The sequence below is a fragment of the Macaca mulatta genome, chromosome 16, assembly GCF_049350105.2.
Source record: "Macaca mulatta isolate MMU2019108-1 chromosome 16, T2T-MMU8v2.0, whole genome shotgun sequence".
Taxonomy (NCBI): domain Eukaryota; kingdom Metazoa; phylum Chordata; class Mammalia; order Primates; family Cercopithecidae; genus Macaca; species Macaca mulatta.
The window spans coordinates 21,126,984-21,154,432 of record NC_133421.1 but is presented as its reverse complement, the minus strand read 5'-3'; the positions used below and the strand labels follow the sequence as shown (position 1 = coordinate 21,154,432).

The 27,449-nt window shown below is 40.6% G+C and overlaps 1 protein-coding gene across 4 annotated transcripts in view; it reads left to right on the top strand.

Annotated features, from left to right (window-relative positions):
• AKAP10 (A-kinase anchoring protein 10) overlaps window positions 1-27,449 on the top strand; it is an 81,028-nt gene that overhangs the window by 38,435 nt on the left and 15,144 nt on the right. For all 4 annotated transcript variants that reach the window (XM_077970530.1, XM_077970532.1, XM_077970531.1 and 1 more), the window contains exons 6-12: window positions 4,705-4,789; window positions 5,602-5,725; window positions 6,735-6,871; window positions 10,531-10,675; window positions 15,276-15,449; window positions 20,627-20,736; window positions 25,935-26,017. In XM_077970530.1, coding sequence (XP_077826656.1) covers window positions 4,705-4,789; window positions 5,602-5,725; window positions 6,735-6,871; window positions 10,531-10,675; window positions 15,276-15,449; window positions 20,627-20,736; window positions 25,935-26,017 — 858 coding nt within the window. The remainder of the gene's footprint in view (window positions 1-4,704; window positions 4,790-5,601; window positions 5,726-6,734; window positions 6,872-10,530; window positions 10,676-15,275; window positions 15,450-20,626; window positions 20,737-25,934; window positions 26,018-27,449) is intronic.

Here is a 27,449-nt window from a genome sequence, read left to right as displayed (position 1 = left end):
CAGCAAGACCCCTGTTAGTCTCAGCTGTGTTTCTTAAATTGGCCCACTGTACTTTCCAGTTAGCTATTGTGGGGTCCATCTCATGTTGCCTCCATTTTCCTTTTCTTTCTCCCAGACAGATACCTATAACAGCTGTAACATAGGCCTGGTGGCTGTTGGTGGCTTATCCCTATCTGCTTGTATTTAAGGGGTGGTGTTTCACTGAGTTTTGCTGACAGATGTTGTCATGAGATTTGAGTTTTTCTGTGTTGTTGCTCTGTTTTTATGTGAGAATTTGCTGCTACCATTGTCGCTAGACCAGCTTTTCCTAGTAATACAACAGGGATGTTCTGACTGATTAGAGTTTGCCTGTTTGAAGAATTGGTTGGCTAGTGACTTTTTTGAGGGGAGTCTGTACCAGTTAATAGCCTCACTGGTGTGAGGATGAAAAGGAAAGAGTTTCAAGTCAAATAAAACACTTAAAAATGAAACCACACTGCGACTCTCTTTCTTTTACTTAAGCTTAATCAGATTAATGATGATGTAATCCCATGAAGGAAAAGTCTGCTTAAGGATCAAGTTGGTAACATTTTGTGATCAAGGGATTTGAGAAAACCTCTATCCCAGTGTCTATCATTATATATTTTAGGATGTTAATTACCTGTATGGCTTTAGGCAAGTCATTTTTCCTCCTTGAGCCTCATTCTTAATCCTGTCCAAATTATTTGTCTCCTCTTGCTGCAGTTGTACTATTTGAATATAGCTGTCCTTCAAGTGAGTTTTATTCAAAGGAGCCTTCACTTCAGCACTTACTGTGTATCCAACTTGCATAGTCTTTTTTAAAATGTTATCCTTGGGTTTTTGGCTTTGCTTTCTAATTACTGTTTTTATGTGAGGATTTAGAGTGATCCAGAAGCTATACTTCCACTACCTCCTTCATCTTCCACAAATCTTTAAAGTGGTAGAATTTTAAAAAACTTTGAAGGTACAGCTGACAGAATTTGCTAATGGTTTGGAAGTGAGTAGTATGAGAGGGAAAAAAAGGAATAAAGCATGACTGCATTTTTTTTGTTTGTTTAAGCGATTCCCCTGCCTCAGCCTCCCAAGTAGCTGGGACTACAGGCTCTTGCCACCACCCCCAGCTAATTTTTTTTTTTTTTTTGTATTTTAGTAGAAACGGAGTTTCACCGTGTTGGCCAGGATGGTCTCCATCTCCTGACCTCGTAATCCACCCACCTTGGCCTCCCAAAGTGCTGAGGTTACAGGCATGAGCCACCCCACCTGACTGCATGACTCCATTTTTTAAAAAACTGAATACCTGGAATTGTAGGGTTGTCATTTATAAGATGAAAAGACTGTAGGAGTAATGGCTTATGAGGAAAATCAGGAGTTTGGTTTTAGACATCCAAATGGTGAATGTCAAGTAGGTAATTGGACACCTACATTAGGATTTTATGGCAGTGGCCCGGGTTGGAGACACGTGTTTGGAAGTCATTAGCATATAGATGGATTTAGAGCTGCAATACTAGATAACATTACCATGGGAGTAAGTGTAATGAGGGAAGATGAGGTCTAAGGACTGAGCCCTGGCATTCTGTCAGATGGAGAAGAACTAGCAAAGGACACTTAGGCCCTCTTATGACAATGGTATATCAAGAAGTAGTTTTCTTCAGGAAGCCAAGTAAGAAAAATGTTTCTGGGAGGAAATGAAGCTGAGATAAGTAAGACGAATACTGGAATTGAATGGATTTGACAACCCATCGTACACTAGTTATCTTGATTACAGTGGGCCATTTTAGACGAAACTTAATTGGAGGAGTCTTAAGAGAGAATAGGAGGAGTGGAACCAGCGAGTATTGACAACTGTTATGTGGCATGTTCCTCTAAAGTTGAGCTGGAAGGTGATGTTAATCAAGTGTGCATTGGGGGCAGTGGTGCACACCTGTAATTTCAGCACTTTGGCAGGCCAGGGAGGTTGAATCACTTGAGCCCAGGAGTTTGAGACTAGCCTGGGCAACATAGTGAAACCCCATCTCTACCAAAAAAATAATAATACTACAAAAATTTTTCAGGCATGGTGGTGCATACCTGTAGTCTCAGCTATTAGGAAGGCTGAGGTGGCAGGATCACTTGAGCCCCAGGAGGTCATGGCTGCAGTGAGCCAAGATCATGCCACTGCACTTCAGCCTGGGTGACAGAGCCAGACCCTGTCTCAAAAAAAAAGGCGGGGAGGGGGGCAATGGTTTTTAATTTTGTTTTTAAGGTAAGATGTATTATAAGCATGTAAGGTGTGTTACAGCATACGAACAGGTATACATGTATAACATGCAGTCCACACAGCTGATAGGAATGAGGCAGTAGTGAAGGAGAAGTTGATGTAGGAGAGGGGACAGTTGTTACAGGAAAGAAGTCTGGAGGCAAAAGGGATGAATTCTAGTGCTCACATAAAATATTACTTAGATGGGAGCAAGACAGTTTATCTGGAGTCACAGGAAAGAATGCAGTACATGGGTAGAGATGCAGGTGAGTTGAAAGATGTGAGAGATGATGGAAATAATTTTCTGATTGCTTCTATATTCTCACTGAAGCAGGAAGCAAAGTTCTCAGCAAAGAGAACAGGAGAAAGAGGTGTTGAATATTTGAGAAAGGAGATGTACTGTAGAAAAACAAAACAAAACAAAACTCCTGAACTCTCACAAAACAGAACCTTTCCATGACCCTACTTGTGTGGGGGTTTTCCCCGTCAACTATCAATTCTGCAGATGATTCTCCAGTGACCCCTCCAACTGGGTGTCCTCTAAGTCAGTTCAGTTCTCACACGATCTACCTGGAGATAGCATCAGATCCCACAGATTGAGGACTCTGTCCCACAAGACTGCCCCCACTTCAGATGCCAGTCTGAAGCCCAAGTTGTGGCCTGTGCTTCTGACCGGCCTTCTATAAATTGGAGTTCCCACAGTCCCCTCCTTGGGTTCAATAAATTTGCTAGAGCAGCTGTCAGAACTCAGGGAAATGCTTCACTTATATTTACCCGTTTATTATAAAGGATATTACAAAGGATACAGATTGAACAGGCAGATGGAAGAGATGCATGGGCAAGGTATGGGAGAGGGGGCACAGCTTCCATGCCCTCTCCAGGTCATACCACCCTCCAAGAACCTCTACAGATTTAGCTATTCAGAAGCCCCCCTCCCCATTCTGTCCTTTTGGTTTTTTTGTGGAAACTTCATTATATAGGCATAATTGATCGTTGGCTATTGGTGATCAGCTCAACCTTCAGTCCCCTCCTTCTGGGAGGTTGGTGGGTAGGGCTGAAAGTCCCAACCCTGTAATTCTGCCTTGGTCTTTCTGGTGATTAGCCCTCATCCTAAAGCTCTTTAGAGGCCACCTGCCATTAGTCATCTCATTAGCATTCAAAAGAATCCAGAGATTTCATGAATTTTAGGAGCTGTATGCTAAGAAACTGGCTAAAAAGGCCAGTTGCAATGGCTCAGGCCTGTAATCCCAGCACTTTGGGAGGCTGAGGTAGGGGGATCATTTGAGGCCATGAGATCAAAACCAGCCTGGTCAACATAGTGAGACCCCCTTACAAAATACTTAAAAATTGGCCAGGCGTGGTAGCTCTTGTCTGTAGTCCCAGCTACTCAGAAGGCTGAGGATCACTGAGCCCGGGAGTTCAAGGCAGCAGTGAGCCATGATCGTGCCACTGACTCCAGCTTGTCTCAGAAGAAAAGGGGGAGAAAAAAAAAACTGGGCAAAGAGTAAATAACATATTTCACAATATCACAGATTTGTATTGTCTAGGAAAGTGAATGTGAACAGACCATGACACTAGTATGATCCCTGGGTTTCATGAAGGTCCCACTAAAGTCATGAACACAAAGTGAGACTAGGCATCATGTTATATGGTTTTTCCAGCCATGTTTAACAGTTAGCCAAACAGCTTATTGTTTTGCTGCAGTTTATTTAGGCAGTTCCTTATTTTAGCACATTTCATGTTTTAAAATTTCTACCAATAACATTTTGATAAACTTTTTTACAGATGACTTCACAAATACATAATTTTTTAAGCTACAATCCTAGAAATAGAATTGCTCATTGAAAGGGTATGTTCGTTTTTAAAGCTATGCTAGAAACTGCCAAATTGCCTTCAGAAAAAGGTGTTTATATCCCCACTAACACTAGTGTCAGTTTTCCTGTGCCCTTGCTCAAGTATGCATATTATTAAAAACAATGTTGTACCAGTTTACTAGACAAAAGGTGCAGTGCCTCCTTATTCTGATCTGATTACTAGTGAGTATGTGTATCTTTTCACGTTGATCATTTTATGTTTGTTCCTTTGTGGGTTGTCGTGTCCTTTGCTCATTTTTCTTTTGGGACATTTCTTAGTAGTTTATAAGAGCTCTTGGTATTTTAATGATAGTAATCTTTTAACTGTCATGCATGCTGCAAATCTTTTTTCTGTTTGTTTGCCTTTGTATTTTGTTTTTGGAGTGTTTCAATGTCTAGGAAATAATTTTATGTTGTTAAATCTTTTGATCTCTGCTTTTGCATATGTACTTCAAAAGACTTTCTACATCAAGGTCAAGTGTTACCTGTATTTTCTATTAGTTCTATTTAAAACCTCTTAATTTACATGCCTATGCTGTTAACTCCCAAGTTGATTCACAAGTGTGTATAGTTTGAATTTAGTGGCAATTTAATTATTTACGACTTCTTTTACAGCAAAGATTTGTGGAGAAGATGGACAGGTGGATCCCAACTGTTTCGTTTTGGCACAGTCCATAGTCTTTAGTGCAATGGAGCAAGAGTAAGTTAGTTCATATTTTCACATTGTGCATCCTAGGGAATTTGGGTTCATTGTTAGGAATGGGCTTCACTTAGCTAAAAACGAAGTATTTTTGAGGATTTAAATATTTTGGATATTTACAGGAACATATAAGGCATACTCTATCTTGATTAATAGTTTCTTTTAAATATAAATTATGTGAACTCTTAAAATTTTAATTTTCATTTTCAATGTTAGTATTTCCTAAGTTAAAATAATTTGTTTTCAGTTATGAAATCATTTGGGGAGTGATTGAGGCCGTAGTGATTATGACTGTTAGAATTGGTTTATTTATTGAAATAATGCCTGTCTTCAGATGGCTCTCCTAATTTGTTAGGCTTTAAGCTAAATCGATGCTATATAACTAAATCCACATAGATTTGTTGAAATGGCTCCAGAGGTTTTTTAGATTTATTACTGCTGTGTGCCCTTAAAAAAAAATCTATTCATTCTTTCACTTAACATTTATCAAAAGAGTGCTCTGTGTAAGACATGGTTAGGCATAGTACCAGTCTTGAAGGAAGTTACAACCTAATAAAAGACATAGGGCATGTTCTTTGGTTACTGTAATATGAAGTGGCATGTGTTAAATGTCAGGGGAGAACTACAAAGTCATAAAAAGGTGGGAGAGATTACATACAGGTAAAGGAATCAGGAATGACACCGTGGGGAGTGAGATAGTGTTGACCTAGGCCTTTAAGATACAATGGGGACAGTATGGAAAGAGTATATTTTTCCCACTTAAACTCTTTCCTTGGTCGTTCCCTCAAATTTTCCCTTTTGTCCATGTGCAGGCACTTTAGTGAGTTTCTGCGAAGTCACCATTTCTGTAAATACCAGATTGAAGTGCTGACCAGTGGAACTGTTTACCTGGCTGACATTCTCTTCTGTGAGTCAGCCCTCTTTTATTTCTCTGAGGTAAAGTCTGCATTTCCTTTCACACTCTGTTCGAGCATTCCAGCCTCTAACTATCAATGCTGGGGCCCTGTCTATAGGAAATAACCCAGAAGAGCCAAGTCATTTCCAAAAAGATTTATCGTTGTTTCAAGTTGTTTCTGATAGCAAGAGTAATTTAATAACATATTAGAGAGAACATGAAAACTCAATGTGTTAAATAACTCTAATTTTGAAAAACCTGATTAAGCTACTGCATGCCAGAGAGTGCATGTTTTTAATTGTTTGGAGCTATTTTAAAACCACAGAATTTGAAACTTCCAGGGCATAAATTGCAGACCAGACTTCAGAAGAGAAAAAGAAAAGTAGTAAATTTTTTCTTATGCTCATCATGTTTACTTTAGCCAGTTGATAGGATTGCCCAGTGAAGAAGCATTTGCAACAGACAATGAGTGTATTAATCTTTTTGAGGCATACAGTTTAGTATAATGCTCTTTGTTAGGCTTCAACAAGTGAAATTATTTTGTCAGAAAGCAGAAAGAGGATTCCTGGTCTCACAAAGCAGTAATTTAGACACTTGATTCTGCCTCTTTGCAAGAATACAGGTACTCAGTTGATCTGTTTTTCCACTGCCTTTCTTTGCTATAAGTTTAAACCAACAATTTGTTTAGGCTAATATGTCCTCATGGAATGGTGGAAATGATCAGATACAAAATATTTGGTTAGTTTACTCTTTATATGTTTGCTGGTAAGGAACCACAAATCCAATTTAGTATAATTTTTACTCTAGTTCACTAAAAGTTTGCATCCAGTTGTGTAGTGTTTGTTTCTTGTTAATTTTTTTTTTCCTCTAAATACTTTAAAACTTTTTAATCTCAAATGACTGTAACTTGCTGACAGGTGTTAACTGAAGAAGTCGATCTTTTTGTTTTTTGCTTATGACCTGTATTTTAATATTTGAGCTTATAGATTAGAGATGGTGAGAGAAATCTGTTTATAGTCTTATTTTCCCTTGTGTATTATTTCTTCCTAGTACATGGAAAAAGAGGATGCAGTGAATATCTTACAATTCTGGTTGGCAGCAGATAACTTCCAGTCTCAGCTTGCTGCCAAAAAGGGCCAATACGATGGACAGGAGGCACAGAATGATGCCATGATTTTATATGACAAGTGAGTTATATTGATAGATGCATTCAGCAGATACTTATTGAGCATGTGATATGTTTTGTGGAAATAAAGATGCAAAAACTCAGTCTCTGTTGTCAAGGAGTTCACAGGAGGCAGCATAAAAGCTACTTTTTGTATGGTGTTTGTAAAGCTTTGGGGGTTCTTAGAACAAAAGTTTCTGCTGGGAAAGGGGAGGTGTGTGTGGGGCAAACAGGATGGCAGTGGTAGTGTTCAAGCAGTGTTTCCCAGAAGAGAGATTTTGTTTGGATCCTAAAGAATGAATTGAATTTTGCTACCCAGAGAAGGCAGGAAACAACATTCTAGGCAAAGGCATTGGCACAGAAGCCATGGAGACTTGGCGGAAGGTGGCACTTTCAAGAAACTTGAGTTGAGATAATCAAAGGGTTGGGGAATACATGTGAGGATGCTGGTACTAATTGGAATAGATTGTAAGGGACCTTGAATGCCTCTTTATGGGTATAGTATACTTTCTGTATAAATCTGCCTTGCCACGTTATTAAATGAATTAGTTTTTTTATTAGTTTTCACTGAAAATGAGAGGATAGAAAAATCATACAGTGAACAAAATTGAAAATATCTGATCAGGCAAGTGATGAGCTTGTGGCCAGCTCTGTAACGTATGGTATTCTTTTCATTTAACTTTTCTTACTCTGTAAAAAAAATAATTTGTGGTTGGGCACGGTGGCTCACACCTGTAATCCCAACACTTTGAGAGGCAGAAGCGGATGAATTGCTTGAGCCCAGGAATTTGAGACCAGCCTGGGCAACATGGCAAAACCCCGCCTTTACTAAAAATACAAAAATTAGCTGAGCGTGGTGGCGTGCGCCTTTTGTCCTAGCTACTTAGGAGCCTGAGGCAGGAGCATCACCTGAGCCTTGGGAGGTCAACGCTGCAGTGAGCTGTGATCCACTGTACTCCACCCTGTGCAGGGCAGCAGAGTGAGACCCTTTCTCAAAAAAAAAAAAAAAAAAAGTTATTTGTTATTTGTATCCTTAAGCAAATGGTAAAGGGGTAACTTGGGGATAGAGAAAAGTCCATAAATGTTAGGGTTTGAAGACAGCCAATAGCATCTAGGCCAATGGTTCTTGAACACTGGTCTGCAGGCTCTTGCTGGGCTGTCTGCATAGGAATCACCTGAGAGCTCGTTAAAAATAGGTTTTCAGGCCGGGTGTGGTGACTCCTGCCTGTAATACCAGCACTTTGGGAGGCCGAAGCGGGCAGATTACCTGAGGACAGGCATTCAAGACCAGCCTGGCCAACATGGTAAAAGCCCATCTCTACTAAAAACACAAGAATTAGCCAGGCATGGTGGCACACACCTGTAATCCCAGGTACTCGGGAGGCTGAGGCAGGAGAATTGCTTGAGCCCGGGAGGCGGAGGTTGCAGTGAGCCGAGATCATGCCACTGCACTCCAGCCTAGCTGACAGAGCGAGACTCTGTCTCAGAAAAAAAAAAAAAAATTTAAGTTTTCAATCTGGGCATGGTGGCTCACACCTGTAATCGCAGCATTTTGGAAGGCCAAGGCAGGCAGATCACTTGAGGTCAGGAGTTCAAGACCCACCTGGCCAACATAGTGAAACCTGTCTCTACTGAAAACTACCAAAATTAGCTGGGCATTTTGACGGGTGCCTGTAATCCCAGCTACTAGGGAGGCTGAGGCAGGAGAATTGCTTGAATCCAGGAGGCAGAGGTTGCAATGAGCTGACATCGTGCCACTGCACTGGAGCCTGGGTGACAGAGGGAGACTCCATCTCAAAAAAAAAAAAAAGTTTCCAGTCCCCCACCCACCCAGTCTCAGAAATTCTGATTCCACAGGTTTGAGGTGTGACCAGGAATCTTTATTTTTAGAAAACATACCAGATAATTCTGATAAATAGCCAGATTAGGGATGTAGTCTGATTTTCCTATTTTGCAAGTAAGGAAAATAAGGCCCAGAGAGGTAATGATTTTCTCAGAGTCACAGAACAAGTTAGTGGCAGCACTTGGACTGGAATGCAGTTCTTAATGTTCTGTCCAGTGTTTATTTTGATAAATATGTTTGGCCGGGCGCGGTGGCTCAAGCCTGTAATCCCAGCACTTTGGGAGGCCGAGACGGGTGGATCACGAGGTCAGGAGATCGAGACCATCCTGGCTAACACAGTGAAACCCCGTCTCTACTAAAAAATACAAAAAAACTAGCCGGGCGAGGTGGCGGGCGCCTGTAGTCCCAGCTACTCAGGAGGCTGAGGCAGGAGAATGGCCTGAACCCGGGAGGCGGAGCTTGCAGTGAGCTGAGATCCGGCCACTGCACTCCAGCAAGGGGGACAGAGTGAGACTCCGTCTCAAAAAAAAAAAAAAAAGATAAATATGTTTGTAGACGATACTAGATAAGAAACATTGCTATATAGATATTGAGATAAGAAGGGTTTACATTTAGAAATTTGGTGTAAAATGCCTGAACATTCAAGTCGTGGAGGAGTATTGACCAACTTATTCAGTACAACATAGGAGATTCACATTTTGTTACAAAAATGCTGATTTAAAAGGAGAGTTTTCTTTTTTTTTCTTTTTTATTTTTTGAGATGGAGTCTTGCTGTGTCACCCAGGCTGGAGTGCAGTGACACGATCTCAACTCACTGCAACCTCCGCCTCCTGGGTTCAAGCGATTCTCCTGCCTCAGCCTCCCAAAGTGCTGGGATTACAGGTGCGGGCCACCATGCCCAGCTAATTTTTGTATTTTTAGTAGAGACAGGTTTCACCATGTTGGCCAGGCCGGTCTTGAACACCTGACCTCAAATGATCCACCCACCTTGGCCTCCCAAAGTGCTGGGATTACAGGTGTGAGCCACTGTGCCCGGCATACTTGTTTTTGTATCATATATATGCATCATCATAGTCATGCCTTATCAGCCTTTGTATTTCTGTCAGGAGATAGGAGATAGAAGCCATTAGAGTGCTTGGAAGAGAACTTTTTTTTTTCCTCGCATTTAATGCTTTTTTTGGTATTCGTTTCATAATCAGCTTACCAAAACATTAGCTGCATTATACCCTATCAAGGTAGAAATCTTTGTGTTCCCAATATTAGTTACTCCCTTTCCTTTCCACACTGAGTCATCAGTAAGTCCTGTTCTATCCAAATAGATCATATCCATCCAGCTCACCCTCAGTGCCATTTTGTTTTGAATTTGTACATGTTTACTGCTGATGCCGTATAGTTATGATGATGTGTTCTTATTTTATTCTGTGCATACAAGTTCTCAGCTTGCTTTTTAGGGGAAATGACCATGTCTTCCTTTCCTATAAATTCATTTCTGTCTATCAAGTCCTGAACAGAGAATAGGTACCCATAAATATGTGACTGTTAGTTTCTTTGCCTCAGTTGTAGTCTGCTCCTTACAGCTTTTAAACAACAGTAGAGTTCACCGTCAAGAACTAAGGATGGTTGGCAGACAGATAGAAAGGTAGCAAGTTGACCCAACTATCTGTGGGGAAGTGGGAATAAAGAAAGGTTGCATCAGTACTGTCATCACATAGCTCTATGGTTCTAGGCCTGCAGACTGAATCAAGTAGCCTTGTAGAAGATTCTCTGGAGGAGGCGCCAAAAGTTGCTTATACTTGCTATGGAATTTGATTTTACTTTGGATATCTTTTTTACCATAGATACTTCTCCCTCCAAGCCACACATCCTCTTGGATTTGATGATGTCGTACGATTAGAAATTGAATCCAATATCTGCAGGGAAGGTGGGCCACTCCCCAACTGTTTCACAACTCCATTACGTCAGGCCTGGACAACCATGGAGAAGGTAACCAAGAACTTCAAATGTATTAAACTACAAGAAGTTTTATTGGTAGAACTCATAAAATATAAGGTGGGAAAACCAAGCAGAATAGCACAGTGGAAATTGAAGCAGTCCAGCACAGTGATTAAGAGCAGAGGCCTTGAGTCTGGCCTGGTATGTACAGTCACATGCCACATAACATTTTAGTCAACAGTGGGCTGCATGCACAATGGTCCTGTATGATTATAATGGATCAGAGCTGGCAGTGTAATAATAACAAAGGTTAGAAAAAACAAATTTTAATGAATAAAAAAGAAAAAAGAAAAACTAAAAAGATGAAGAATAAACAAGAACAAAACCAAAAAAATTAATGGAACTGAAAAATCTCTGTTGCCTCATATTTACTGTACTATAATTTTAATCATTATTTTAGAGTGCTCCTTCTTATTTAAAAAAAAAAAGTTAACTGTAAAACAGCTTCAGACAGGTCCTTCACAAGGTTTCCAGAAGGAGGCATTGTTATCGAAGGAGATGATGGCCCCATGCGTGTTACTGCCCCTGAAGACCTTCCAGTAGGACAAGATGTGGAGGTGAAGGAAAGTGATGATGATGATCCTGACCCTGTGTAGGCTTAGGCTAATGTGGGTGTTTGTCTTAGTTTTTAACAAACAAATTTAAAAAGAAAAAAAAATTAAAAATAGAAAAAAGCTTATAAAATAAGGATATAATGAAAATATTTTTGTACAGCTGTATATGTTTATGTTTTAAGCTGTTATGACAACAGAGTTAAAAAGTTAAAAAAAGGTGAAACTTACAGAGTTAAAAAGTTACAGTAAGCTAATTTATTATTAAAGAAAAAAATTTTAAGTAAATTTAGTGTAGCCTAAGTGTATAGTGTAAGTCTACAGTAGTGTATAGTAATGTGCTAGGCCTTCACATTCACTCACCACTCACTCACTGACTCCCCCAGAGCAACTTCCAGTCCTGCAAGCTCCATTCATGGTAAGTGCCTTATACAGATGTACCTTTTTTTATCTTTTAAACTGTATTTTTACTGTGCCTTTTCTGTGTTTGTGTTTAAATACACAAATCCTTACCACTGTAATAGTAGCCTGCAGTATTTGTTATAGTAACATGTGATAAAGGTTTGTAGCCCAAAAGCAATAGGTTGTACCATATAGCCAAGGAGTATAGTAGGCCATACCATCTCGGTTTGTATAAGTACACTCTGTGATGTTAGCACAATGGCAAATAGAAATTCGATTGATTGATTGATTGATTGATTGAGACAGAATCTCACTCTGTTGTCCAGGCTGGAGTGCAGTGGCACAATCTTGGCACACTGCAACTTCTGCCTCCCAGGTTCGAGCAATTCTCCTGTCTCATCCTCCCACGTAGCTGGGATTACAGGCAGGCACCACCACGCCTGGCTAATTTTTGTATTTTAGTAGAGACGGGGTTTCACCATGTTGGCCAGGCTGTTCTCGAACTCCTGACCTTAAGTGATCTGCCTGCTTTGGCCTCCGAAAGTGCTGGGATTACAGGCATGAGCCACCACGTCTGGGCAGTAACTGAAATTCTCTAATGCCATTTTCCTTATCTGTAAAATGACGATAATATGCATATTTACCTCAAAGTTACTTTGAGGATTAAAATAAGGTAATGTATATAAAAATACATATTAACATAGTACCTGATAACATGGTAAGCATCAAAAAATGTTAACTACTGTTATTACTATTATTATTACATATTTTTAAATAATTAGAAAGCATTATCAAAAATTAGCTGGGCGTAGTGGCACACACCTGTAGTTCCAGCTACTCAGGAGGCTGAAGCTGAAGGATTGCTTGAGCCTGGGAGTTCAAGGCTGCAGTGAGCCGTGTTCATGCCCCTGCACTCCAGCCTTGGTGACGGAGCAACACCCTGTCTCCAAAAATTGAAGAAGGCATTATGGGGCAGAGTTAGCTTAGTAATGATCCAAATATTTCACCAGTATCTGTCACAGGATTGGAATACTAGTTTTCGGTATTATGATCAATAGGTATTACTAATAGCTTATTAATAATAAACTATTGACCGGGCGCAGTGACTCATGCCTATAATCCCAGCACTTTGGGAGGCTGAGGCAGGTGGATCACCTGAGGTCAGGAGTTTGAGACCAGCCTGACCAACATGGAGAAACCCCATTTCTACTAAAAACACAAAATTAGTTGGGCATGGTGGTGCATGCCTGTAATCCCAGCTACTTAGGAGGCTGAGGTGGGAGAATCGCTTGAATCCAGGAGGCGGAGGTTGCAGTGAGCTGAGATTGCGACATTGCACTCCAGCCTGGGCAACAAGAGCAAAACTCTATCTCAAAAAAATAATGATTTATTTTTATTTTTATTTTTATTTTTTTATTTTTTTTATTTTTTTGAGACGGAGTCTCGCGCTGTCACCCAGGCTGGAGTGCAGTGGCCAGATCTCAGCTCACTGCAAGCTCCGCCTCCCGGGTTCACGCCATTCTCCTGCCTCAGCCTCCTGAGTAGCTGGGACTACAGGCGCCCGCCACCTCGCCCGGCTAGTTTTTTGTATTTTTTAGTAGAGACGGGGTTTCACCGTGTTAACCAGGATGGTCTCGATCTCCCGACCTCGTGATCCGCCCGTCTCGGCCTCCCAAAGTGCTGGGATTACAGGCTTGAGCCACCGCGCCCGGCCAAAAATAATGATAATAAATAAATAAAAGTAAAGTTTTGATGTTTGTGAATGGTTTATTCTTCTAATGAACTAGAGGAGATTTTTCCAGGAATTGTAGAGCCCATGAGGTTAATGTTGTTTATATGTGTCATGTGTATCCAGGTGAAAAAACTTAATTAAGTGCTATTATATAATACTATACACAAAAACTGAATTTTAGGAATACTGAAGAATTACATATAGAAGTCAAATCATTAAATAGCTAGTAGTAAACAGAATAGAGTGTCAACTGTTACCCAATGATAATAATATTTTCACAATTAAAATTAAACCTTTTCTGATTTTAAAGGAAAAGTTCAGATCTGTGTGATACAAAGAATGTAAGTTTTCAGGGTAATAAAATTAAAATGCAGAGAGAAAATGCAAAAGTAGTTCTTACTAGATATGTGTATGTAAGGAACTTAGACTAATTTTAAGAACACTGTCAAGACCCTGGTAGTTAAGTAGGAAAAAAGACATGAATGATTCATTCACCAAAAAGTGTCATGGTGGTAAACAAAAGAAATGTGTTTCTGCCATCCTGGAGCTTAGTCTACAAAAAAGGCACATATTGGCTGGGCATGGTGGCTTGCACCTCTAATCCCAGCACTTTGGGAGATTGAGATGGGTGGATCACCTGAGGTCAGGAGTTCAAGAGCAACTTGGCCAACATGGCGAAACCCCATCTCTACTAAAAATACAAAAATTAACTGGATGTGGTCTTGGGCACCTGTAATCCCAGCTACTCGGGAGGCTGAGGCAGGAGAATCACTTGATCCTGGGAGGCAGAGGTTCCAGTGAGTCGAGATCACACCACTGCATTCCAGCCTTGGCGACAAGAGCGAAACTCCATCTCAAAAAACCAAAAACAAACAAAAAAGGTGCATATTAAATATGAACATAAATATTTACAAATTATACTGAATAAATTCTCATGTTTGTTATTTGCATGTCCAGTTACAAACTTTTCCTTTATAGAATTAGAAATACAAGTAATAAACATGAGAACTCATTCAGTATAATTAATAATTATTAAATGTAAAGAAAAACATCTATGTAAAATTAGGTATTTAATAATTATTTGGAAAAAAAAAAAAACATACAACCCAGTGTTAGAAAACCTATGTGGAAACAGATATTTTGATATATTGCTAGTGATTCAAATTGATAATGTTCCTTTGAAGGGTAAGCTGACCATATATATCAAAGTTAAAATTTAACTCAGCAATCACACGCCTGGTGAGTTATCTTAAGGAAATCAGTTTGAAAGTAAAATCAATATATGCACAAAGACTTTAATATTTATCATAAACCAGAAAACTGGAGTTTATGTAAATATCAGGTTTATGTAATACTTTCATGACAAATGTTTTGGGGGAGAAAACCCAACAAAATTACATGCATTGTAATTTTTTTTTTTTTTTTTTTTTTTGAGACATAGTCTCGCACTGGCATCCAGGCTGGGGTGCAAGTGGCACAATCTCGGCTCACTGCAACCTCTGCCACCCGGGTTTAAGCAATTCTCCTGTCTCAGCCTCCCGAGTACCTGTGATTATAGGTGCTCACCACCATGCCTGGCTAATTTTTATAGTTTTTAGTAGAGATAGGGTTTCATCATGTTGGCCAAGCTGTTCTTAAATTCCTGGCCTCAAGTGATCTGTCTGCCATGGCCTCCCAGAGTGCTGAGATTACAGGTGTGAGCCACTGCACCCAGCCTCATGCATTACAATTTTAATTTGTAAACTGTACAAAGGAATAATACTTGTAGTAAAACAAGAAGGAAAAACATTTGTTATAGATAATTAACGTTTATAACCAGTAAAATTATACGAAAAGTTTATTTATTTAAAATAGTTTTAGTTGGATTTGATTTCAACTTTGAAATAATGCTTTTCCTCTCTATCAGGTCTTTTTGCCTGGCTTTTTGTCCAGCAATCTTTATTATAAATATTTGAATGATCTCATCCATTCGGTTCGAGGAGATGAATTTCTGGGTGGGAACGTTTCGATGACTGCTCCTGGCTCTGTTGGCCCTCCTGATGAGTCTCACCCGGGGAGTTCTGACAGCTCTGCGTCTCAGGTATTGACTGATTGCATCTGCCATTAGGGAGAAAAGCATACACATCCTTTCCTTCACATCCCAGTAACAGATCCTGTTTGTAAATTTTAAGTTGCAGAAACAAAAGATAAATAAAAGCCGGGTGCGGTGGTTTGTGCCTGTAATCCCAGCACTATGGAAGGCTGCAGTGGGCAGATCTCATGAGGTCAGGAATTCAAGACCAGCCTGGCCGACATGGTGAAACCCATCTCTACTAAAAATACAAAAATTAGCCGGGCATGGTGGCAGGCACCTGTAATCCCAGCTACTTGGGAGGCTGAGGCAGGAGAATCCCTTGAACCCAGGAGTCAGAGGTTGCAAATAGGCGAAATCGCGCCACTGCACTCCAGTCTGGGTGAGAGAGTGTCTCAGAAAAAAAAAAAAAATGAGAGAGAGAAATAAAATTAGCTTACTTACTATCTTCTAATTAAAGCATTTGTGGTGACTTACAATATACTGTATTGTAAAGTATCATGCTGTTTCATTTAGGCCATTATTCTGTTTGAATCTGTGGCTATTTCTCTTAATAAATCAAGTAATATGGAATGTATTCATAGCCTCTGAAGAGCTCTGTATGTAAGTATTTAGGATACTTTTTATTTTTTTTATTTTTTATTTTTTTAGGATACTTTTAATAAAATAATTGAGTGAATTCTTAGGTCTCCTTTTTTTTCTTTTTCTTTTTCTTTTTTTTTTTTTTTTGAGACAGGGTCTCCTCACTGCAGCCTGGAAATTCTGGGCTCAAATAATCCACCCACCACAACCTCCTGAGTAGCTGGGACTAGAGGCATGCACCACCACGCCTGACTAATTTGCAAATTTTTTTTGGCCAGGCGCGGTGGCTCACACCTGTAATCCCAGCACTTTGGGAGACTGAGGTGGGCAGATCAGGAGGTCAGGAGATCAAGACCATCCTGGCCAACGTGGTGAAACCCCGTCTCTACTAAAAATACAAAAATTAGCTGGGTATAGTGGTCGCACTCCTGTAATCTCAGCTACTTGGGAGGCTGAGGCAGGAGAATGGCTTGAACCAGGGGGTCGGAGTTTGCAGTGAGCCGAGATCATGCCACTGCACTCCAGCCTGGCAACAGAAGAGACTCCATCTCAAAAAAAAAAAAAATGTATACATGACCATATAAAAACCACTGAAATGTATGATGTGAATGTGAATTAGCACAATAAAGCTGTACAAAAAAAGAATACACGGTATGGTTTTATTTATAAAATGACAAGAACAGGTAACGCTAATCTACGCTAACATTTCAGGTATTTGCCAGCACGCCTGGCAGATTTTTCTATTTTTACTAGAGACGGGGTTTCAATGTGTTAGCCAGGCTGGTCACGAACTCCTGACCTCAGGTGATCTGCCTGCCTAGGCCTCCCAGAGTGCTGGGATTACAGGCGTGAGCCATTGGGCCTGGCCTAAATTTTCTTTTTTCTTTTTCTTTGGGGCGGGGGACAGAGTCTTGCTCTTGTTGCCCAGGCTGGAGTGCAATGGCTCAATCACTGCAATCTCTGCCTCCTGGGTTCAAGCAATTCTCCTGCCTCAGCCTCCCCAGTAGCTGGGATTACAGGCGTCCACCACCACACCCAGCTAACTTTTGTATTTTTTTTAGAGACAGGGTTTCACCATGTTGGCCAGGCTGGTCTCGAACTCCTGACCTCAGGTGATCCAGCTGCATTGGCTTCCCAAAGTGCTGGGATTACAGGCATGAGCTACCATGCCCAGCCAATTTTCTCATTATATTGCTCAGGCTGGTGTCAAACTCCTGGGTTCAAGTGATCCTCCTGCCTTGGCCTCCCAAAGTGTGGGGATTACAGGCGTGAGCCACCTTGCTCAGGCCCTTTGCCCATTTTTAAATTAGATTGCCTTTTTATATTGAGTTTTAGGAGTCCTTTATATATTACAGATAAATGTTCCTTATCAAATTATATTATTTCCAGGTATTTTCTTCATTCTGTGAGTTGTCTTTCCTCTACCTTTTAAAAAAGGGTTTTTTTTGTTTTGTTTTGTTTTGTTGTTTGTTTTTTGAGATAAGGTCTCATTCTGTTGCCCAGGCTGGAATACAGTGGCACAATCACAGCTCACTGCCACCTCGACCTCCTGGGCCGAAGTGATCCTCTCACTTCAGCCTCCTGAATAGCTAAGGCCATAGATACGCACTCTCCCAGCCAGCTATTTTTTTCTGTTTGTAGAGACAGATCTTACTGGGTTGCCCAGGCTGGTCTCAAACTCTAGGCTCAAAGTGATTCTCCCACCTCTGCCTCCCAGAGTGCTGGGATTACAGATGTCAGCCACATGCAACCTGTCTTTTCACTATTAATAGTGTCTTCCTGCCTCAGCCTCCCGAGTAGCTGGGATTACAGGCACCCACCACCATGCCTGGCTAGTTTTTTTGTATTTTTGGTAAAGACAGCGTTTCACCATGTTCACCCAGCTGGTCTTGAACTCCTGAATTCAGGTGATCCACCTGCCATGGCCTCCCAAAGTGCTGGGATTACAGGCGTGAGCCACTGCACCCAGCCGAAATATTGCCATCTTAGCAATATTGTCTTCTAATTTGTGAACATAGATGTATCTTCATGTATTTATGTGTTCTTTAATTTCAGCAGAATTTTGTAGTTTTCAGAGTAGAAGCCTTTCACCCCCTTGGGTCATTTATTCCTATGTTTAAATTATTTTCGATTCCATTATAAATAGAATTGTTTTCTTAATTTCATTTTCAGATTGTTTTATGAGAGAGCATAGAAATACAAGTGATTTTGGCTGGGCACGGTGGCTCACTTTGGGAGGCTGAGATGGGTGGATCACGAGGTCAGGAGTTCCAGACCATCCTGGCTAACACAGTGAAACCCCGTCTCTACTAAAAATAAAAAAAATTAGCCAGGCGTGGTGGCAGGCACCTGTAGTCCCAGCTACTCAGGAGGCTGAGGCAGGAGAATGGTGTGAATCCCGGAGGTGGAGCTTGCAGTGGGTCAAGATCGTGCCACTGCACTCCAGCCTTGGTGACAGAGTGAGACTCCATCTCAAAAAAAAGAAAGAAATACAAGTGATTTTTACATGTTGATGCAAGTGCAACTTCAACTTTGCTAAATCTGATTGTTAGCTCTAATAGTTTTCTTGTGGATTCTTTAGGATTTTCATTATATAAGATCATGTCATTTATGGATACAGATAGTTTATTTCTGGCTAGCACTTACAGAACAATGATGAGTAAAAGTGGCAAAAGCAAAAATCTTTGTGTTGTTTCCTATCCGACAGGGAATGCTTTCAGTTTCATCATTTAATATGATATTAGGTCTGGGTTTTCAATAAATGCCTTTTTTCAGGTTGAGGAATTTCCCTATCATTCCTAATTTTTTAATGTTTTTTTTTTTTTTTTAATCATGAAACGGTGTTGAATATTGTCATGTTCTTCCTGTATCAGTATAAATGATCATATGGGTTTTGGGTTGTATTCTATTGATGTGAAATATTAATTGATTTTCAGTGTTAAACCAACCATGCATGCCTGAGATCAATCTCACTTGGTCATGGTGTGTAATCTTTTCAATATGCTGCTGGATTCTATTTACTGGTATTTTGTTGAAGATTTTGTATCTGAACGCTTAAGATAACATTTATACTCCATCACAAATCAATTGACCATAAATGTGAGGGTGTATTTGTGGGTTCTTAATTCTCTTCCATTCCAAAGATAAGACATCCATCCATCTGTATGGTCTGTCTTTATGCCAGTACCATACTCTCTTGATTACTATTGCTGTGTAATAAGTTTTGAAATCAGAAAGTAAGAGTGAGATTTTGGTATCTGAGTAACAGTCGTCATAGAATTAGTTGGGAAGTATTCCCTCTTCTTTATTCTGGTCCCTCTTTCTTTTTTATTTAACTGTGTATCTTGGAGATTGTTCCTTCTCAACACATAATGAGAGCCCCTTTCCCTACCCTCCCACCCCCGCTATAGAGAGTTCTATAAGTGTCTGTTCAATTATTTTATTTGCTTAACCTATTACTTAGTCAGGGACATTAAGCTTGTTTATGTCTTTTATTTTAAAGAATGCTGCAATGAATACTCTTGTATATAAGTCATTTTCCATCAATATGAGTCTGTCTGTTACTGAATTTTTAGAAGTGGAATTTCTAGGTCAACCTATGGCTCTGTATTTCACAAAAATACCAATTCTGACTTTTCTTGTGGAGGTGGGGAGTAGGAGGTAGAATGCTGGAGGGTAACATGCTGTACTCAGCTAGCTAGTCATTTTAGAAAGGGTTTCCTTAGCTTCTTTTTGTCATATGGCCTCACCAAGAATCAAACACCCTGTAAATAAACATTCCTATTTACCCTGTAAACATGGGGTTTTACTACCCAGGATACATATTTCTGTATGGATGAGAGCTTTTCACACTGAGGAATAATGCTGTGAGTACAGCACATTTGTTGGAACTTAGGTCATTAAGAATGTTTTATAAATTCATATATTACACATTTTATTTTATTTTATTTTTTAGTTTTTAAGACAAAGTCTTCCTCTGTTGCCCAGGTCAGAGAGCAGTGGTGCAATCTGGGCTCACTATGACCTCCACCTCCTGGGCTCAAGTGATTCTCATGTCTCAGCCTCCAGAGTAGCTAGGATTACAGGCATGCACCACCATGCCCGACTAATTTTTGTATTTTTAGTAGAAACGGGGTTTCACCATGTTGACCATGCTGGCCTCGAACTCTTGGCCTGAAGTGATTGGCCCACCTTAGCCTCCAAAAGTGCTGGGATCCTTGTATTGGGTAAAAGATGAATATTGAGGGCTGCATGGTAGCTGATACCTGTAACCCCAGCACTTTGTGAGACAGACGGGAGGAGTGCTGGAGCCCAGGAGATTGAGGCTGCAGTGAGTTGTGATCGCGCCATCACACTTCAACCTAGGGATTACAGGCTTCAGTCGCTGTGCCTGACCTGTACATTTTAATATTGTGCTTTCCTCTTTTAGCTATAGTATGAGGTTACATTTCAGAGTCATTGTTGTTAAGCATCTTAATAGTGATGAGGTTGAGTGAAAGTTACTTCTATTTCAAACACTGAAGAAAATTTTGTACAAATCTGTCACATTCCAAGCCCAGGACTGATTGTTTCATATACTTCTAATTTTACAATTTCTATTGTAGTCCAGTGTGAAAAAAGCCAGTATTAAAATACTGAAAAATTTTGATGAAGCGATAATTGTGGATGCGGCAAGTCTGGATCCGGAATCTTTGTATCAACGGACATATGCCGGGTAAGCTTAGCTCATGTGTAGAATTTTTACAAGTGTAAATAACTGCATCTTCTAAAATTTTTAAATTAAGTTTTACATTTTTTTCTAATCTATTATTATATGCCCAGAACTTTCACTTAGAGTGTGCAGTATAATGTGGTGGTTAAGTGTAAAGGCTCTGGAGTGACTTCCTGGGTTTTAATCTTGGCTCTGCTGCCGTTTATTGGCAAGCTGCTAACCTCTTGGTATCTCGGCTTTTTCATCTGTAAAATAAGAATAATAAAGTGAAAAGATGCCAACATCATTTACTCTGGGCTGCATAACTCATACTTGGAAAAATTATTTCTTTGAATTTAAGAATTAACTCGGGCCGGGCGCGGTGGCTCAAGCCTGTAATCCCAGCACTTTGGGAGGCTGAGACGGGCGGATCACGAGGTCAGGAGATCAAGACCATCCTGGCTAACACGGTGAAACCCCGTCTCTACTAAAAAAAATACAAAAAACTAGCCAGGCGAGGTGGCGGGCGCCTGTAGTCCCAGCTACTCGGGAGGCTGAGGCAGGAGAATGGCGTAAACCCGGGAGGTGGAGCTTGCAGTGAGCTGAGATCCGGCCACTGCACTCCAGGCTGGGCGACAGAGCGAGACTCCGTCTCAAAAAAAAAAAAAAAAAAAAAGAATTAACTCGGTTGTTCATTTTAGCTTGTGATCAAAAGATAGTGATTTATAGGACATGCCACTTACTAAAATTTACCACAGATCCAATCAGAAAATCACTTTCTCTTCCCTAAAGGTGGCTTGATTAACATGTAAAGGTGTGTAAAGACTTGATTACCCTACCCTGACCCATTCCCTAGTTCCCAGCAGTACCATGAAAAAGTGATTTCAAGATACTTAATTGCTTTCAGTAGAAAGTAACAGAGGTAGGCCAGGCGCAGTGGGTCATGCCTGTAATCCCAGCACTTTGGGAGGCTGAGGCAGGCAGATCACCAGGTCAGGAGATCGAGACCATCCTGGCTAACATGGTGAAACCCCGTCTCTACTAAAAAGACAAAAAGCCGGGCGTGGTGGCAGGCACCTGTAGTTCCCGCTACTTGGGAGACTGAGGCAGGAGAATGGCATGAACCCGGGAGGCAGAGCTTGCAGTGAGCAGAGATTGCGCCACTGCACTGCAGCCTGGGTGACAGAGCGAGACTCTCTCTCAAAAAAAAAAAAAAAAAAAAAAAGAAAGTAACAATGGTGGCCGGGCGCGGTGGCTCAAGCCTGTAATCCCAGCACTTTGGGAGGCCGAGACGGGCACATCACGAGGTCAGGAGTTCGAGACCATCCTGGCTAACACGGTGAAACCCCGTCTCTACTAAAAAATACAAAAAACTAGCCGGGCGAGGTGGCGGGCGCCTGTAGTTCCGGCTACTCGGGAGGCTGAGGCAGGAGAATGGCGTAAAAACCCGGGAGGCAGAGCTTGCAGTGAGCTGAGATCCGGCCACTGCACTCCAGCCTGGGCGACACAGCGAGACTCCGTCTCAAAAAAAAAAAAAGAAAGTAACAATGGTTACTTTCTGGAGACTGAAGAGCCTGGAAAGTACTTGAAGGAAATAAAAGATTTGTTTGACCACACTGTATTTGGAAAGCCAGCTTCTTCAGCTGTGTTGCTTTGTATAGTGATCTTTAGTTCTTCTTTTAGAAAATAATGGACAAGGCCGGGCACAGTGGCTCACGCCTGTAATCCCACCACTTTGGGAGGCCGAGGCAGGTGGATTACCTGAGCTCTGGAGTTAGAGACCAGCCTAGGCAACATGGTGAAACCCCATGTCTACTAAAATACAAAAAGCCGGGCGTGGCGGCGTGTGCCAATAGTCCCAGCTACTCAGGAGGCTGAGGCAGGAGAATTGCTAGAACCCGGGAGGCGGAGGTTGCAGTGAGCTGAGATCACGCCACTGCACTCCAGCCTGGGCGAGAGAGCAAGACTCTGTCTCAAAAATAATAATAATAAAAAATAATGGACAGTAAACCTAAATGAGTTCATTCCCAAAGATGATGTTATTCTTAAGGAATGTTTCATTTATTTAAGACCTTACATAAAGTCTATCCATTGTGTGATGTTTCACTTCTGTAATTGTGTATGTGTGTAATGTAAATATATATGTTTTTGTTTTGTTTTTTTGAGACAGAGTCTTGCTCTGTCACCCAGGCTGGAATGCAGTGGTGCAATCTCATTCTCTGCAACCTCTGTCACCCCAGGTTCAAGCGTTTCTCCTGCCTCAGCCTCCCAAGTAGCTGGGACTACATGCGTGTGCCACCACGCCCGGCTAATTTCTTGTATTTTTAGTAGAGACAGGGTTTCACCGTTCTAGCCAGGATGGTCTCGATCTCCTGACCTCATGATTCACCTGCCTTGGCCTCCCAAGGTGCTGCTATTATAGGCGTGAGCCATCACGCCCAGCATGTATTTTTTAAATGTATAAAATGAAGCAGAAAAGAGAAGTGATCATTTTTCTTTATCTTTAAAGATTACCTTCGCCAGGCACAGTGGCTCACACTTGTAATCCCAGCACTTTGGGAGGCTGAGGCAGGCAGATCACTTGAGGTCAGGAGTTCAAAACCAGCCTGGCCAACATGGTGAAACCCTGTCTTTACTAAAAATAAATAAATAAAGATGGTTTTTAATATTTGTTTTAGTTTTGTGATTTTAGCATCTTCCTGAAATTTTACTCAAGGCAAGTAAATTGTATCAGTTGGTATATCAGCACCCATATATGAAATAACTTATTAGGAGGGTATCTTTAAAATAAGATCTACTTTGCCTGAAATAAACTGATATATTGATGTTCACAGAATTTTTCTTTTAACCAACTTGACAAATGCATTATTCTTGACCTCAAGTGATCCACCTTCCTCAGCCTCCCAAAGTGCTGGGATTACAGGCATGAGCCACCGCACCCGGCATTATTCTTATAAAAAATTAAATTTATGGCCGGGCGCGGTGGCTCAAGCCTGTAATCCCAGCACTTTGGGAGGCCGAGACGGGTGGATCACGAGGTCAGGAGATCGAGACCATCCTGGCTAACACGGTGAAACCCCATCTCTACTAAAAAATACAAAAAACTAGCCGGGTGAGGTGGCGGGCGCCTGTAGTCCCAGCTACTCAGGAGGCTGAGGCAGGAGAATGGCGTAAACCCGGGAGGTGGAGCTTGCAGTGAGCTGAGATCCGGCCACTGCACCCCAGCCTGGGCGACAGAGCAAGACTCCGTCTCAAAAAAAAAAAAAAAAAAAAATTAAATTTATAGTTAAGTTTAGTGTCCCCTTTGTTCATGTACCATTGCTTATTTTCTTCCGTTCCTACTCACAGTAATCATTCTTATGGTATGCGTTTTTGTTTGCTTGTTTTTATATAATTGCTATTACGCTCCATTCTGTACGTTGTACTTTCATTCACAGTGAGTTTTGGGCATTTCTATGTTCGTCTATACAGACTTACCTCATTTTAACTATACTGTAGTATTCCGTATATAATATTTATTATAATTCATAACTGTAGCAGAGTATCTCACAGTGTGTGTGTTACTGTTTTGCCATTTTAGTATCAATGAGTATTTAAGTCATTTGCAGTTTTTCCTTCTTATACCCAGTATCACAAAGGATCTCCTTTTATATGCTTCTTTCTACCAGGAAGCAGATTAAAAAAATTTTTTTTTTTTTAATTTTTGAAAAAAAATGAAATGAAGTCTCACTATGTTGCCCAGGCTGGTCTCAAACTCCTAGGCTCAAGCAGTCCTTCCATCTTGGCCTTCCAAAGCACTGGGGTTACAGGCATGAACCACCACGCCTGGCCCAGATTTTAAAATTTGATAGCTCTTACAATTTACTTTTTAAAGTATCTACATCATTTTATGTTCTCACCAGTCATTAATGAGAATACTTGAGACTTTTGGCTGGACACAGTGGCTCACGCCTGTAATCCCAGCACTTTGGGAGGCCGAGGCAGGTGGATCAAGGGATCAAGACCACCCTGGCCAACATGGTGAAACCCTGTCTCTACTAAAAATACAAAAATTAGCTGAGCATAGTGGCGCACGCCCGTAGTCCTAGCTACTCGGGAGGCTGAGGCAGGAGAATCACTTGAACCCGGGAGGCAGAGGTTGCAGTGAACTGAGATCGCACCACTGCACTCCAGCCTAGCAACAGAGTGAGATTCCGTCTCAGAAAAAAAAAAAAACAAAAAAACTTCAGACTTAATTTTTTTTCCAGTCTTAGGTTGAGATTGGGTTTCTTTTGGTATATCTCTTGATTGTTCAGGTTTTTTCCTCTATGAATTGACTATTCATCTCCTTTTCACATTATTTCTGTTGCGTGATTTTATTAGTGACTTGTTAAAATTCTGTATATTTCTTCAGCATGACACTTCATTATTCAAAAAAAAAATTCTGTACATGTTTCTCAATACTAATCATTGGTTGGTAATATCTTAAAAATAAGAACCTTACTGTATTTTTTGCTTTTTTTTTTTTTTGGAGACAGAGTCTTACTCTGTTGCCCAGGCTGGAGTGCAATGGTGTGATCTCGGCTCTCAGCTCACTGCAACTGCAACCTCTACCTCCCTGGTTCAAGCGATTCTCCTGCCTTAGCCTCCTGAGTAGCTGGGATTACAGGCACCCACCACCACTCCCGGCTAATTTTTATATTTTTAGTAGAGACAGCATTTCACCATATTGGCTAGGTCTCAAACTGCTGGCCTCAAGTGATCCGCCTGCCCTGGCCTCCCAAAGTACTGGGATTATAGGCATGAGCCACCACGCCCGGCTGCTTTTTGCTTTTTACCTTTGTTTTATAGTACTATAGTTTTAGTATAAACAAACATATATACACACAACTATGGCTTTATAATATATTTCAGTCATTGTTAGAGCAAGGCCTACCTTTTGGCTGCTGCTTTGACAAAATTGTCTTGGCTATTCTTGTGCCTTTTTTCTTCTTTGTGAGTTTTAGAATTGTGAATTACCTGTTGACTCACCATGTTTTGTAAACCGTTTGAGGATTTCTAATGGAATTGCACTCAAAGGTTATCTTGCTTTCTGTGCAGCAACGTTTTATTTCAAATAAGCCCTACTTTAAGTTACATAGGATGGCTGTAAATTGTGTTTCTGGCTTTCTAGATTTAGATGAATTCTTCTAAATTTAAAACTGATTGTTAGCGGTTATAGTCTTCTGTTCATCCTTGTTTAGGAAGATGACATTTGGAAGAGTCAGTGACTTGGGGCAATTCATCCGAGAATCTGAGCCTGAACCTGATGTAAAGAAATCAAAAGGTTTGTGATGTTTTTATACTTCATATTAAGCCTTTACTCACATTGACTGTAAGTCATTTGACTGTAACTCAAAGACCACTGAAGGTTTAAACTGTTTATTTTGTAAAATAACCACTGTATCTTTCACCTTGTGTTTATGGTCACAAGTAAATACAAGGGCTTCATGTAGTCACATCTTTATGCAATTTCCTCTGAATCAAAAGTTAGTGACCTTGCTTTGCCACTCCAGAAGGCACATGAATATGAAAAAGCATTGTCTATTTTTTTATTTTATGGCAAAATACCCAACCTAAGTTGGACTTAATGTTTGAGACCCTTTATTTTATTAAATTGTTATATTTTTTCTTTTCTTTTTTTCCTTTTTTTTTTTTTAAATAATTTTTTGAGACAGTTCTTGCTCTGTCACCCAGATTGGAGTGCAGTGGTCTGATCTCACCTCACTGCAACCTCTGCTTCCTAGGTTCTAGCGATTTTCCTGCCTCAGCCTCCTGAGTAGCTGGGACTACAGGTGCACATCACCACACCTGGCTGATTTTTGTATTTTTAGCAGTGATGGGGTTTCACTGCGTTGGCTAGGTTGGTCTCGTACTCCTGACCTCAAGCAATCTACCCGCCTTGGCGTCCCAAAGTGGCTGGAATTACAGGTGTGAGCCACTGTGCCTGGCCTTATTAAATTATTTTTATTAAATTTCCTCAAGATTGATGAAAGTAATGAAATATACATAGAAAATAGACTGGATTAAGAAAATGTGGTACATATACACCATAGACTACTATGCAGCCATAAAGAAGGATGAGTTCATGTCCTTTGTAAGTACATGGATGAAGCTGGAAACCATCATTCTGAGCAAACTATCGCAAGGACAGAAAACCGAACACCGCATATTCTCACTCATAGGTGGGAATTGAACAATGAGAACACTTGGACACAGGGTGGGGAACATCACACACTGGGGACTGTTGTGGGGTTGGGGGAGAGGGGAGGGATAGCATTAGGAGATATACCTAATGTAAATGATGAGTTAATGGGTGCAGCACACCAACCAACATGGCACATGTATACATATGTAACAAAGCTGCACGTTGTGCACATGTACCCTGGAACTTAAAGTATAATAAATAAATAAATAAGAAATATATGTGGAAAATATTAATAGGTCAAAATTCAAATTGTTCATTTCATCACAAGAGTAGCTTAGTCAAATCCAAGGGTTAGACACAGAAATCTTTTTTGTCAAGTGCATTCTTTGTGACTGATTTCAGTTTCTTCCTGGTTTACACAGGAAGATTTCAGAAACAAATGTGGATCCGCGAAAGATGATATCTAGAAGTTTTCAGTTTGGTTGAATTGACAGTATTGTCTTTAATTTTTGTAAGAAGAAAATACTCAATTTTGATAAGTACGTTTAAGATTAAGAGCTGTTGGCTGGAC